Genomic DNA, 15,061 nt, shown 5'->3' with positions numbered 1-15,061 from the left:
GGGGGGGGGGGGGGGGGGGAGTAAATTCGCGTTGTACGCATCGCCCTGTTTTTCCCTTAGCCAAGATTTTGTCCCATTGGGTTATTTGGTAAGATTTTTAATGAGGCAGCATTGAAGGCGTATAACAAGATGTGTGTACTCTTTTTCCTTCACTAAGCTTTTTTGCACTGGATTTTTCCTACTAAGGTTTTAACGAAGCGCATTATCTATAAACATTCAAGGAGGAGTGGTACAAATCCATTGAAATTTGTGTAATACCCCATAATTTTAGTTAAGGGTAAATAAGTCTTTAGTTTAAAAAAAAAGAGATTGGGTTAAAAGCCCTAGGTAGCCATGCTGCAATTTTCAGCAGAGAGAAACGAAGAAAAAAAAGTTTCCTTCCAATGTTCATCATTGTCATCGGTTCTCACTTGTTAGTTATTTGTGTGAGTAGCAATGGACAAAAAGGAAAAGAAGATGCAAGAACAAGACAACATCCTCAAGTTCCATATCACTAGAGAAATTTGTTTCCACCATGGCAATTTAATAGATTTGGAAGAAAGAAGGAGCGAGGAAGAGAATTGATAAGCTTTGATTCTTAACTAAAGAGAGAGAAGCGGAATAGGAAGGTATGTTTTTGAACTTAGTTATAGATTTGATCTGAATTTTCCATAGCTATAGAATTGGGTTGAGAGTTTAAGAATCGTGATTTAAAAGAAATAGAGGGAATTGTCATATTCTCATGATTTAAAGGAGTGCACTAATGATTTGAACTATAAACCTTGTTATTCGGCAAATATGAAGTAAAAGTTGATGGGCAGCAAGGTTGTGTTGGTTTATTACAATGTGAAATTAATCAAAGGGAGGTTGTTTTGTGTGATTAAAGCACCAATTAGGTGATTGGACAAATTTTGAGTCATTCATGAAACTTCTAGGGCTGGGTGTTTTAATTTATTATGAAATAACATGTATGAAGAAGTTAATACGAAATTGATATGAATGTGATTATAGATTGATCAAAGGGATTCATACAGATACTCGAGTGACGAGCTTGGCATTTTCAGCACAAGTACGGTGAGTAGTAATCTTACCACAATTGATATTTTATAATTTGCATGATTTTCACATGATTTATAAAGTAAATGTGATACTGAACGTTTTGAACTTGCATGTGGGACAAGTCTCTTACTGGATATGATTTTACTGGATATGATACTGAAAAGATTATTTGATTTGAGATGGTCTCATTTTTACAAGATATCATTTCTGTTATTAAAAAGGTTTTACACTTATTTGAGAAATAGTTTTTGGACAGGTGATGGTTGAACTTTGAAATGATATGATTTGATAAGATTTAAGTGCTCTGTTTGATTTTGAAATGATTTTACTGATTACAAGAAGAATATAAATGGGAGTAAACATTGATGAATCACGTAGCTAACGACGGGATCGTTAGACCTGGTGCACCTTGTAATTACTGATTTCTGATAAAGCCCTTGCTAGTGGGCTGTGAAACTAGTATACCGTTACCGAATCCCTCGAGTAGGGATCTACCAGTATGAATATTTAATTCCTTTACGAGGAGTTCACTGTTATTGGTTACTTCTTAAGAGAAGGCCACTCTGATACATGATTCATCCTTGGAAACCTCCCAGATATAAGATTTGATAAGAAAGTGTTTTCTGAGTTTACAACTATAAGATTTGATATGAAAAGGTTTCTCTGAGTTTACTATTAAGTATTTATATTGATTTTGCTTATATGAAGCACAAAAGATTGAATATTGTTATTATTTCTGAAAGAGCATTATTTCAAAATTATGATTATTGTACTAGCATGTTTTCTGACTTGTCCATCGTTAAAGTGGTTGTGGTTAAGTATTATTACTCACTGAGCTAGCGTCTCACTCCTGGCTATATTTTTCTACAGATAATACAGGTGACTTTGGTAAGGTCTAGAGCTTTCGAGTTGATAATTTCCAGTGAGCCCCACATTTGTTCGCATGGATAACAAGCTTATTAGTTGTTCAAGACATTTGTCGAAATTCTTTGAGTCGCTCGATAGTCATTTCTTTTATTAGAAGTTATGAGTATTCTTTCATATTGCAAACTGGTGTCTAGTATGAGATTTATGTTTTGGAGTTGTAATTAGTATGTTTACTCTTCGAATAGTTTATTGATGAATAAGGTGGGAAAAAGATGAGATGGTTGGCCGCGTTATTGATTTCTGTTACAGGTAAGTTCAGGATAGACCCAAAAACAGAGAAAACTCTGTCTGATTTTCTGTATATTTTTTGTTAAAGCTTGCTTTGGAACTCTTCTCCTTAGTGCCGGTCACGATTCTAAATTGGGTCGTGACAATTTGTGTGGATGTTTTTTTCAATATACACCTAATGTAATGTCCCTTTGACTGTACACTTAAAGAGCTTCTAAAGTATTTTGTTTATCATTATAAATGGATGAATTCTACCTCCTATAAGAGAGTATCCTTTCACCCTTAAGAAATACAATTAAAAAGATCAAAAAATACTCTATAATTCTACTTGATATTTCTATTTGTCTTACCTCTTGTTTAGTATTATTGTATTTGACTCTCATTTTACAACAGGTAAATCTTTTTTACTATTTTATTTTATTTTTGATCTAATAATACAATTATACAAATAAGATCAACCCTACCCTATCCAATTCAGACCTAAATTTGATGAGTAATATTTTTTTCCTCTTTTATTTTTAATTTTTAGTTGAATAAATACAAATTCAATTATGAAGAATCGATCCAACGAAAATTTATGTAAAAAAAAAACTGAAGTACTCTTGTTCTTGCTTATTGTTTTGCTATATAAGGAACATATCTTATGCCATAGCAACTAAATTTGTTAATAAAAATATAAAATCGTATGGTTCCCTTATCTTTTCAACAAGAAACTCCGAAATTCTATGTGCTGGAAGCTGGAGCTATTACAGCTCAAATTCCGTTACTAAATTATTATCTACTTCAATGTAATCAGTTTGATGATTTACAATAAGAAATACAGATGTGGTCATATATAATAGAGGTCAAAATGAGATAAAAGTAGGTTGATTGGTGAATATGTTTTGAAATCAAGAAGTCTTACTAACAAGTAGAGTTTTTGGCGAAAAAATCCTTCAACTATACCTCAAACTTAAGCTACATCTTTAAAGTCATTCTTAGCAAAAAGAAAAAAAATCTTTCAAGTACTTAAGAGTGAACAACTTTCATCCTTGGTATATATGAAGTTTCTAAAAAAAGTATTTAAAATCTTAGACATTATTGCTTACGGAAATAAAAGAAATGTTTGGAAGGTGTGAGGGTACACTATTATTTTTCTCATTTAGTAACGGAAAGAAGCTGGAGCTTAATTATCTTTACCTTTTTCACAGTCAAACTGTATTTAGATCAATAATTTTTTCTGGTCAATCTGATATTGAAGTGATCACAATATTGACTATATCTTGCATTTGAGTTTTTTTCTACATTATTAGATGCGGAAGTCTTCAACAAACGTCTCTTCTAGCATATTCTATTGAGAAGAAACATATTTCAACTAATAATATTTTTGATATCAAATGCATGAAAAAATAAATGAAAAAAATGTCAAATTAAAAGATTATGCATAATGCTAAACTCAATTATCGAAAAAGTTCACGATAATATTTTTGGCGTAGCTAAGAATAATAATTAGGAAGGAATGATTTGATTTTTGTGGGATTTGTTAATTTTCTGATAAATTAAAATAGAATGATGAAAATTGTTCACTTTAAAATACATGAAGTATGTTTTCTGCTAAGAATGATACTTTAAGGATGTAGTTTAAGTTTGGGGTATAGTTTAAGGATAATATTTGGCCAAAACTCTAATAAATACAACATAAGCAAATGTTGGTTAGAGAAGGAAATTTGAGTAGCTTGACTCTTGAAGCTTGGTGCTTTTGCAGAAACTCTACATGCACATCATGAAATATAGTTTCACTGTTAAAACAGCTAGATTGGCTACCAATAACTAGAAAGCTTAAATTACAAATCAAGAAAGTATTGTTGTTGCTAAAATAGTCAAAACTGAGTTAAACAACAAAAATACTCCAATCTAACTGTTATGATTCATGTAAAGGGCTAAAACTGAATGTGTATCAGTTTTCCAGCTTCGGACTACAGAAGAAACAACACAAGCAGTAAAATATCTTGGAAAATCTGAAGCATTTCAGATGTGATATCTATTACTACTGATGTTGTTGCTATTGTAAGGTGTAAAGCATCCACAAAGATGGGCATTTTTTTCCTTTTCACTACTGCTTTTCCCAATATGAATCAACTTCTTCAATGCAATACTCGAGTAAAATCTGCTTCTGTCTATGCTTTTCTTTTTATCCCCCGGTTTCAGTAGCATGCTCTCAAGTTTTTGAACCTCCAATTGTAGATGTCCAATCTTCTCGGACCCCTTTCTCGCCTCTTCTAAAACTCTCTTTCCCCTGATATTCAACAACTCCTTTGAATATGTTGAAGTGCTTCCTGTAAAATGTGTGCTTTCTTCTGTATTCTTCATCAAATGTCCATTCAAATTCACCAGCTGCACAATCGTTAATTCAACTTCTTTTAACTGTTCTTTTGCTGCTACAAAGTCAACATATTTGTCTTTCCTAGCCTTTCTTTTCTTATCCAATTTCCTTCTCATGTTATCAACAGTCATTTGAAGACTAACCAATTTCTCTGCATCAGAGGAAAGCCGGTACAGAATCTGCTTATTTGTTTCAACTCTTGCGTCAAAGGAGTTCGTTAACTTATCAACACCCAACTCCTTCTCCACCTCTGATTCTGTTGGTGGATGATTTGCCCGTTCCTTCATAATTTTACTGGGACTACCTTCCTCTATGGTTTCCCATAGCTCAAGCATCTGATCATCTGCTCCGTCAACATCAGAAGAACCACTTGTTCTAATTCTTTGTTGTGAGCCATCAGAAACATGATCAAGTGGTATATCTTTCATCAGTATCCTCTTTTGGATGTCAAAGGATTTAGGCTTGGTCTTTCGCCTGTAATGACCTTCACCATATTCATTCCTTGGACTCCTCCTTTCTATTTGCTCATCTTCTTCTAGATCAAAGCTATACCGAAATTTTGATTCCTTAACTTCACTTTCAGTACTACCTCGACCTATTTTGTTGTAGGAAGATACCTGTAAAATAGGCTTGTTCCTCTCATTCACTACTTCGGCAACTGCTTTAATCCTGTCTCTGAGCTCCTGCAGATCTAGAATGTCTTTTGTCATGACAAGTTGATTTTCCGTCAGATTTCCATATCTACTTTCATCTTGCTGAACCTCAATGTCAACACACTGCAAATATATGAAGAAGAAGAAATTTCAACACAAAATTGCAGCTGATCCCAAGTTCTCCACTTTTTATGCCTAGGTAAAAACACAGCTGGGAATGACCTTCATATTCTTTTGCTTTAATTTTAAACTCAAATCCATACAATATTATACTTATACAAGTCAATTAGGAAATATCAAACCAGTGTAAAATTAACACTTTTTAACTAGATATCCTTTCACAATCTAGATGCAGGTCATTACACCAAGTCAAGAAGCAAGTCAGTCTAGTCCTACTAAATGCGGGGCACTGGAAATTGTTCTGAGAGAATGAATCATCAAGAGGAAGAACTTCAAAGAAAATCCTGACTAACAATAGTATTTAAGGTAATAGTAAACATATGCCAAGTTAGTTCCGATCAAAACACTGATTGACGTTCTAAAGCTAAGGTCATGTAAAAATGCAAAAGGCTTGAGCAACATTCAGGCCCAATTTTCAGTAAGCAGGATAATACATAAACACGTATATCCCTTATTATAAGAAAGTACATTACCTTAGGTTCCTGAGAGCCAGCTAGCTTAAGGCTCGTCTGAAGGAGTGCATTATGCTCAAGTGATACCACATCATTTCTTAAAGAGGCTATTACAGGAGCATATGCATGTAAGTGTGACTTTTGTTCTCCAATTTCACTTTCCATTAAATTGATTAACATTTTCATCTGTTCAATCTCCAAACTTTTGGAAGCATTTTCATTCTTAAGTCTCCCGTAAATCTCGCTTAACTCATCCATCTTGCTTTCCATTAATCCTTCTCGTGTGGAGGAAATCTGCAAATCGAAATAAAATGTTGCTGCCTCTGCCTCCCATAGTCCAAACTCATAGTCTTTCTTTTGAAGCTCTGAACTTAGGCAGTTTTCTCTGATTCGATGCTCTTCAATTTCTTCACGCAATTTTCCTAATTCAACCACCAAATTCGTGTTTGCTTCTTGAAGAGATCCAATTTCCTTGTTCTGAGTGGTATTATCTCTCAACATTTCAAATATCTTTTTTTCTAGATCTTCATTCAACTTCGAGGATTCTAGACAGTCGGTCTTCAGTACATCCAGAGCCCTATGCAATTCTGAGTTCAATTTTTCAGATACTTTAATGTTCTGTTCTGCTTCCAAAAGTTGAATTTCCTGCTTACCCTGAAGTTCTTTTCCAGTTGACATTTCCAACTTGAGATGATCATTAGATTCTCTCACCCCATGGAGCTCTTCTTCTAACCTTTCAACTGATTTCTTTAGGAGTAGGTTTTCAGTTTCCTTCATCTCCAGCTTCCCATTCAATACATCCATCTCCTTCTCCAAGTCAAGCGTAGCACCATGAAGTTTGCGTATATCTTCAAAAATTGACTCTAGCTCAGCTGTTCTTTCACTAGAATAGCTCTTCAAAATGGCAGAGAAATTACCCAGCACCAGTGTCTCAAGTAGGAAAACATCATTTTCCTGCTCCACTATCCATTTCTCCTCCTTGATCTCTGAGATCTTTGTCAACAATGTCTCGTTCTGATGAAGTACTTGAGAGTATTTCTTTTGTAATTGAAAGTAAGCTGTCTGCAACTCACCATGCTTGACACAGACAGTCTGTACCTCCACCTCAAGTATGGCATTTAGTTGAGTACTGCTGCTCATTTCTGATTGTAATTTCTTGTTCATCTCTAGTAGGCAATGGTTTTCTTTCTGCACTTTAACCAGCTTCTCTGCCACAATATTAAGCTCCTCCTCTATAGATTTCTTCATTGACTCCAATTCCAGGCCCTCTGATTTCAGCTGAGCATGTCTATTTAGAAGATCTGAGTTCTCAATCAACAACTGTTGCTTATCACACTCGTACATTCTGAGTGCACGTTTCAGATCGTCAACACTGCCCAAAATATAATGCAGGAAGGTTTGTTCAGTTTCCACCTTTTCTTCAGACGCAAAGTCAGAATCATTTTCAATGGCCTTGAAAACTTGATATATCACCATTCTCAACCTTTCGATCTCATCTACCAAAAGGTCTGCTTCAACCTGCTGTTTCAGGATGTGATTCTCTAACTCTGTAATCAGTTTGTCAGACAATTTTGATGTCTCAATATGTTTCTGACATTCAATCAACAGAGAAAAAATCTTTTCTTCCATATCTTGCATAAATTTCTGCAGGATGAAAATTTCAAACTGGGATTTTAAAGCTTTGTCGAGTTCTTCTTCAAATTCTTTCTTCCTCCACTTACTCTCTTCCTGTAGGTGATGGATATGGTTTTCCATATGAATTAATCGGGTCTCACTCTGATGCATAAAGTTGATCTTTTCTTGTTTCTCCATTTCAACAGAAACTCTAAGTTCTTGAAGTTGTAGCTGTTCTGCTTGTTTATCCTTCTCTAGGCAAGCATACTTCTCTTCTGATTCCTTAACTCTTGTCTTCAGCAATTGACATATCTCTTCAAAACTATTTGCTTTTTCAGTTAGACCTTCAAGTTCAACTTTTGCACCCAAAAAAGAGTTCTCGAGCATAGCATTTTTCTCCAGGAGTTTCTGCATTTTCTCAGTCATAATTTGCAACTGAGAGAGTAGAGCGGCTTTCTCAGCAACAAGAATGGATTTTTCTCCATTCAGAATTTGAAAAGACTCTTGCAATGCTTTCACTTTTTCCTGTGATCCCTGCAACTCACCAGTTACACCTGAGAGGGAACTCTCCAGAACAGCCTTCTTCCTCAAAAGTTCATCAATGTCCTCCAACTTCTTGTGGAGGACATCATTCTCGCATTTGGTGTTCGCACAGATTATCCTGAGGTTGGAGTTCTCTTCCTGCAAGATCTTTATTGAAGAGTCGACACATTCAGGGTTTATACCTGCAGCCTTCACTTTCTCTACTAAAGCCTGGTAGCTCCCATTCAGGTCCTTGAGTTCCTCTTTCAAACATGCAATATCTTGTTGAAGGTTGCTACTTAGTCCCACTTGTTGTGCAACCTCCGCTTCAAGTTTCTCCTCCGTCTTCCTCAAGCTAAGTATTTCATTCTCCAGCTTCTCGATCGAATTGCTTAAGGAAAATTTCAGTTCATTCAGGCTATGGTTTTCATCCGTCACCCGCTTAAGTTCACCTTCCAAACTATTTTTGCATTCTTCCACTTCCTTCAACAGCTCAAGACTATTTCTGAGCTCCATGGTCAGAGCTCTCTGCTCTTCTTGCGATTGACAGTGCAAATATTGCAGAGCCTGAAGAGTTACTTCAAGTTGTGCATGGCTTAAGTGCTCATTTTGAAAATCAGTTTGGAGTTCCTCTAATTCCCTCTTCTTCTCATAGAGTTCTTGATCCTTCATTGCAATCTTCTTTGCCAAATTATCTATCTCTAGGTACAATGAATGCTTTGATATCTCCAGCACAACACACTTGTCTTCAGTATCTTTAAGCTTTGCAGCTCCTGTTGAAATCTCACCATTCAAGCGCTTTACATCCTCTTGGGAACAAGCAAGCTCATTCTCAAGGTTTGATATTCTGTCCAGACAATGTTTATAGTCACCACCAGCAGCTTCTTTCTCTTCACTGAGTTCCATCAGAACAATTTTCAGTTTCTTGATCTCAGCTTCAGCTTTATCAGCTATTTCCGTAAGCATTCTGGATTCTTCCTGAGCTACCAAGAGTCTTTCCTCAAGGTCAAATATGTTTACCATTCTTAGCTTATACTCATGAAGGACAACATCCTTTTCAGACTCTAACTTAGAGATCTCATTCCTAAGATTCTGAGCTTCGGTTTCTGCCTTAATTGATCTCTTTTTTAGTTCTTTTGTGTCTTCAAGTGCTTGAGAAGCCGTAACTTCCAGATGAGATATCCTTTCCAGACACTTCTTGTGTTTGCTCAAATCAGCATCTCGTTCAGCCTCTAATTTGATAAGGGATTCCTTCATCTTCTGGATTTCATTTTCAGCTCTGCTAGCTTGTTCACAGAACTTCACGGAGTCCTTCTGTACGCTATTGAGTTCCCTCTCTGCAGCATATAACTGATCCATGCATTGCTGATACCGAATGACAGTAGCTTCCTTTTCTGCTTGCATGACAGCTAGGATTTCCTTCAGGTTTTGAACTTCAGCTTCAGCTTGATCAGCATGCTCTGACTCATCGAGAGCGAGGATCTTGGAATTGATATTCCCATCCTCATTTGACAATTCAGATACTTTATCATGCAAACATTTTTCCTTTTCTTCTGTGTTTCTGTTCAATCCATTACTCAATTTTCCTTCGAGGAACTTTGTGTTCTTTAGCATTTCTTCTCCTGCCCCAAGCATCTCAAGCAACTGCTTTAAACCCCAGTCACTTGTTCCCTTATTAGAGTCACCATTATGAGATCCAATCTTCAGAGCAGCATGTATACCAGATGGTATTAAACCTGTAGTGGACTGATGAAATTCATGTGTATAAGACGATGCACGAAGGCACAATATTTCTGGAGTATGTGGTTCAGTAATTTGTGTGGAAGATCTCATGGGTGATTCTTCAGCCAGTAGAAAGGGTAGTTGGTCGGGAAATGCCTCTGACATGGTTTTTTGGGCCTGCCTGAGCTCCCCAATTACATGATCATATCTTTCAGCTAGTGCCCGGTATGCCCTGTAGAGCTCCTCTATTAGCTTCATTAGCTCAGGTCTTCTCTTGTAATACATTTCAGCCCTTCTTGCAAATGAATCTGCATCTTCTTCAATGATCTTGATCATTGCCTTTACTTTAGCATCCATTTCTGTTGAAATAAGATACAAGCAACATCAGTTAAGTTTCCTATGAGATTTTAGAAAAAAAGAAAAAATGTGCATGAGAAGAAACTTATTGAATAAAAGAAAAGCTACTCCAAATAGAAGACCATGTAATGAGATATACTCAATGTTGTGTAAACTATCGTAGCATTAAATATTAGTTCGACAATGAACTTATGGGAAAGAGTAATGAGAGTAAACTTAGGGATACTACAAAAGTGACTGAGATAATAGTTTATGGCTGGTAGGTTTCGGAAACAGAAGTGCATCAAAACTGTGTGGTCAAACTCAAATTTATGCTGCTCCAAAGTACTTTTACCAAGAAGGATTTTTCAGAAAAGAGCAGATCGTGGAAGCTTAGCCAAAATTGCTGTAAGAGCTTAGGAGAAGTAGTAGTAGGAAGAATCATTGTGAATTCGGGCAGCATAAAGAAGAGTGAAGATGACATGTGATTAGACAGGGATATGGTGCTAATGCAAATATTTCATATACTTAAATATCATTGTCTTAGGAGAATGAAATGTACATGAAACTGTGACATATAGAATCAAAAAAGCATTGTTAAAATAGAGAAGTGCTGCTAGAGTGTTATTCCATGAGAGGATACAAGGGAAGTTCCATAGATGATGGGAAGACTGATAATGTTGTATGGAATTAATCTTGGGCCACTAAGGTCCAACATATCCACAAAAACACGAGTACAGCAGAAATGTGGATGATAAGATAGCTGTATGGTCATAGAAGATTAGAGATGATCACATTTGATAGAAGGTGAAAGTAGCAATAGAGGATATAATAAGAGAAGTCACTTGAGGTGGTTTGGTCATATCGTACATTGACTTACAAAGGCACCCGTCCACAAGTATGAGATCATGGTGATTAAAGGTATCAAAAATAGAGGTAGAGGTAGAGACCTAAAATCACATGTAACAAAGTTGTCTCAAATGACCAATAATTTCTTGAAATTTATGACAGCTCAAAATAGGACACCAAAGAAGAACTTAAGGTTGAATGTTCGCAAGGAGTCCTCTAGGCTTGTAGAGATCGGTATGTCAATAGAAAATGTAGAGAACTCATAGTGCTAGAGAACCTAAATTATTTTAAATATTAATTGGTCTGAAACATGTCTAAATTGTGTGACATATATAGAGAATTCATAACTGGCTGCAACTTAACTTGGGTTGAGGCATAATTGTTACAGATAGAAGACTAACTAGAATATGGGTAGAAGGCAAAAATGTAAGCCTAAAGCTACTGGCTTCTCAACTACTGTTCACCTCTACATCGTCATTTTCCGCTCCTTCTCAACAGATTTGTGTGTAGCATAACAGTGATGACCTTGAACAGATTTAGTTTAAAGAATAAGTAGATATTGCCAGAGTTTGGGGTTCTAAAGTTTAGGATAGAAGAGAAACATATTGCAATACATGCTCCCTTGTGGGGTTTGAACCCACAACACTAGTATAAAAGACAGTTTTACCGTCGCTTCCTTTTTTGTCAAGGTTCACATGTTAATATACACATATTTATTTAATTTTCTATACAAATACAGAATCTAAGAAAAAACTAGTGAATTCCTGTGAACCCATGAACCCCACCTAGTTCCGCCACTAGCGATTGTGTATATAATCTCTTATGCCATTAATAAGATATGCACATAAAGGAAGATATCTAAGTAGTTGATAACTGGATTTGGTTTTGAGTGCACAAGGGAGCTTGTTGGGGATTGCAAGGGTGGTTGTAATAATATGTATGGTGTGATGGATCTGCAAAAAAGAGCTGTAACTACCATGGTCCATTAATAATGCAGTCTCTTGTGGAGTCAGCATAGCAATTCCTTTACTAATAATGCATTGATGTGATTTCTCCCGTCTAAGAGAATTCCTATCTATGTTCCAGTTTTTACATTAACCACCTAAAAGCGGATATTTTGATGATTGGTATGTCCAACTGCCTGTCGATTCATTGGTAAGTGAAGCTGCCTCTGAGTTCTATCGAATCACTCAACCTGAGATGTGAAACTCAGTATTTTCAGGAACCAATCCAATGGAATTTCCAATCTGCAGCGGATTTTTAAGAAATGATTTATCACATAGTTCATTGATCTTAAAGCATGATGATAAAATCACCAAAATCAATATAATTATATGGTTTGTAGTTCCGGAAAAAGGACAGCGGAAAATCTGAGATGCAAAGTAGATTATCTATCCTTGTATCACGATGTATGTAATGCAGAGAAGAGAGGAAAAGGAAAACAGGAAGAAGTGTAACCGCTCCAGATACGAGTATCAACTTTTCGATAGTCTAAAGTAAAGATGTAACTTTATAAGGTAATGGAACAGCAGATGTATGCATATTCAGTCATGTGACCTCTTGATTGACAAACTAATCATACTCTAGCTCATACCACATGCTGCTAACAGACTCACAAGAACAAATTGCATACACACAGTTTATGTCAGTGCAATGCAGAATTACTAAGTTTTTGTAAAACCAGATCATCCATTAATGGGAAAAAAAGCTTAACATCAAAATGACAAGAATCAGATATATTGAAAGAAAGTGGTAAATAAGAGGTCTATTCATGTATAGCCATTAGAAGAATGATCCCTCAGTACTCACCAGTAAGATTATGTTGAAGCCATTTTGAGTTATTTTGAATATGACCAGTATCCCACCACGAAGAGTATAAGCGTTTAGTTTCAGAATGTAGCAATGTGGCCATGACTCCAGCAAAGAACAAAAGGGCAACAGGTTTTGTCCTTGCAAAATCCTGGTCTTTAAACCAGTACAACAAACTATCAATCCACGCCAGTGTTGCAGCTTTAGCTCTCTCTCATCTACGCAACAGAAAATGATAGAAAGAAACAATTTAGAAGTAATAACTATGACCCATAGATAGCAACATAAACTTAGCTTTGCAGCATACCTTGTCTGCTTCTGTAATTCTGTAGTTGTTCAGGAAATATATACAAGTGTTATCAGTTTGACATACCTGTGTCTCAATTTATATGACTTGCCTTTTTTTTAGTCGTTTAAAAAAAATGCATATTACTATATTAAATAACATTTTCATTTTACCCTAATTTATAGTCACATAAATATTACTATTACTTATTTCAGACCACAAATTTCAAAAAAAATTCTTTCTTTAAACTCCGTCAAATCCATCAAATCAAACTAACACATATATAAAATGGGAGAGATGGAGTAATGTATATACCAGCATTGACAACAATCAGAAATGAGGAAAAAAACACACACTTTTATCAAGTAGTAAATTAATACCCTACTCCTATCCAATGCCAAAGCCAAATCCAATGGAATTCGCAAATCCTTTGGATCAAACAAAGAAATCTATTTTAAAAATGACATTCAAAACAAAATGAATAGAAGAGCTTACGAAAATACTGAATCTGATCAGCTCAGCAGCAATGGAGTTCACTGCTTCATTGCATCCTCTGCATTCCCAAAGTGCTTAAAAGTTGAAACAATGTTAAATGCTCCACTAAATGCTGTTTGACTAAATTGACAAAGAGAGGAAGAGGGGTAGTTCCGGAATACCAACATTTCAACATTAGCTATTTGTACGCCCAAATCAATTCAAACAAGAAAAAAAAAGCAGGTTTATTTGAATCTCTCCTTAGCAAACTTTTGACTCGTAAAAATATTAAAAATCTAAACAACTAACATCTCGCCCTTATTCACTTGTTAAATTTTGACCTAACACACCTATTAAAAAGAAATTGATGCAGTGAATTTATTATTTTAATTTTATTAATTAATGGGATCTCAAGTATATGTACTCATTATATTTTTCAAAGAAATTAACTCAATTTTAATATATTGAGAGTATAATTGAAATAACTTTTGTCATTTCTTCATTTGTTAACAAATGACTAGTTAAAAGGAAGATGAAATTATGAAATATTTGACAAATAAATAAGAACGCAGAAAGTAATTTTTGGGTGACTCCCACTCTATTCCATATTAAATTATTTCAACTTTTAAATTATTTAATTTAAAAGAAAATTATTTGAATTGATTTTTATTTAACCGTGCGCTTAATTACAATCTTAACTTTAAATAATTTGGGAATAATAATAATTAAAAAGAAAAAGGTAATAGTGAAAGTAGTATTTAATTTAGGAAAAATTAGCAAATTAGTAATTATTGAAAATGTCAAAATGTCAATATTTTTAAAAATAATTTGTATTCAAATTTTATTTCTCAAAACAATTCAACTTTCAATCAAATTCTGCATTCATTACCCATTTGCACTTCTTTCTATGCTTTAGTAACATTAAATTTATTTTTCATCTTTCACTTTTCAAATTTTTTTTCTCTTTCATCAACTTTTCAGTTTCACCATCCTTATCATTCACTTTTCTTTTTTTTTCCTCCAAATTTCACCATTATTCTCTCTCATTATTGAAGAAGAACTAATTATTCCAGTTCGTAACAATTTGTTCAGATCTACCAATTAATCAAGAAATCTCTCAATTGTTAAATGTATTTTTGAATTCATCATTTATTTTGCGAGATTTTGTTTTCGAAATCACATATTATGTTGAATTTTCGGATTGTATGTATTAAGGATTTTTCGTCATTTTTTCTAAATTTTTATGTGAGTTTGTTAACATATTCATGAAATATTTATTTATTTCAGATTTTTAGTATTTAAAATAATTTTTATCGATCTTTTTCTATAATATGTTTTTATATTTCAAATTTAGTAGAATCCACATTAGCATTTAGGTATTGAGTTGTTTCGCAAAAGTATTTTGAATGTTCTGTACTTCATAATTAATAAGGATAAAATGATAAATTCGTTACGTCATTAATTATTTTTTTTTCATAGTTATGTCAATTAAAAATTGAACAAGCAAAAAGAGACGGAGAAAGTATGTAGTAGAGAGAGTATTGTAACTATAGTAAAATAATAAAATGTGTATAAACGACATTGATAATGGTCAAGTAATCATGTAGTT

At 34.5% G+C, this 15,061-nt stretch overlaps 1 protein-coding gene and 1 long non-coding RNA gene across 2 annotated transcripts; one reads left to right on the top strand and one right to left on the bottom strand.

Annotated features, from left to right (window-relative positions):
* Positions 1-3,903: 3,903 nt before the first annotated feature.
* On the bottom strand, positions 3,904-13,719 carry LOC107001225 (protein NETWORKED 1A-like). The gene is made up of 4 exons (XM_027912511.1): positions 13,474-13,719; positions 12,693-12,910; positions 5,862-10,057; positions 3,904-5,331 (listed from the first exon to the last, which is right to left on the bottom strand). The coding sequence occupies exons 2-4, from the start codon at positions 12,793-12,795 to the stop codon at positions 4,201-4,203; spliced, it is 5,430 nt and encodes a 1,809-aa protein (XP_027768312.1). The 5' UTR covers positions 12,796-12,910; positions 13,474-13,719; the 3' UTR covers positions 3,904-4,200.
* On the top strand, positions 5,266-5,842 carry LOC114074464. The gene is made up of 2 exons (XR_003574859.1): positions 5,266-5,407; positions 5,558-5,842. It is a non-coding gene; the product is annotated as an uncharacterized LOC114074464 (long non-coding RNA).
* Positions 13,720-15,061: the final 1,342 nt, after the last annotated feature.

The sequence above is a fragment of the Solanum pennellii genome, chromosome 10 (assembly GCF_001406875.1).
Source record: "Solanum pennellii chromosome 10, SPENNV200".
In the NCBI taxonomy this organism is placed as follows: domain Eukaryota; kingdom Viridiplantae; phylum Streptophyta; class Magnoliopsida; order Solanales; family Solanaceae; genus Solanum; species Solanum pennellii.
Note: the sequence above shows the minus strand (reverse complement) of the source record. Positions and strands in the feature narration are given on the sequence as shown.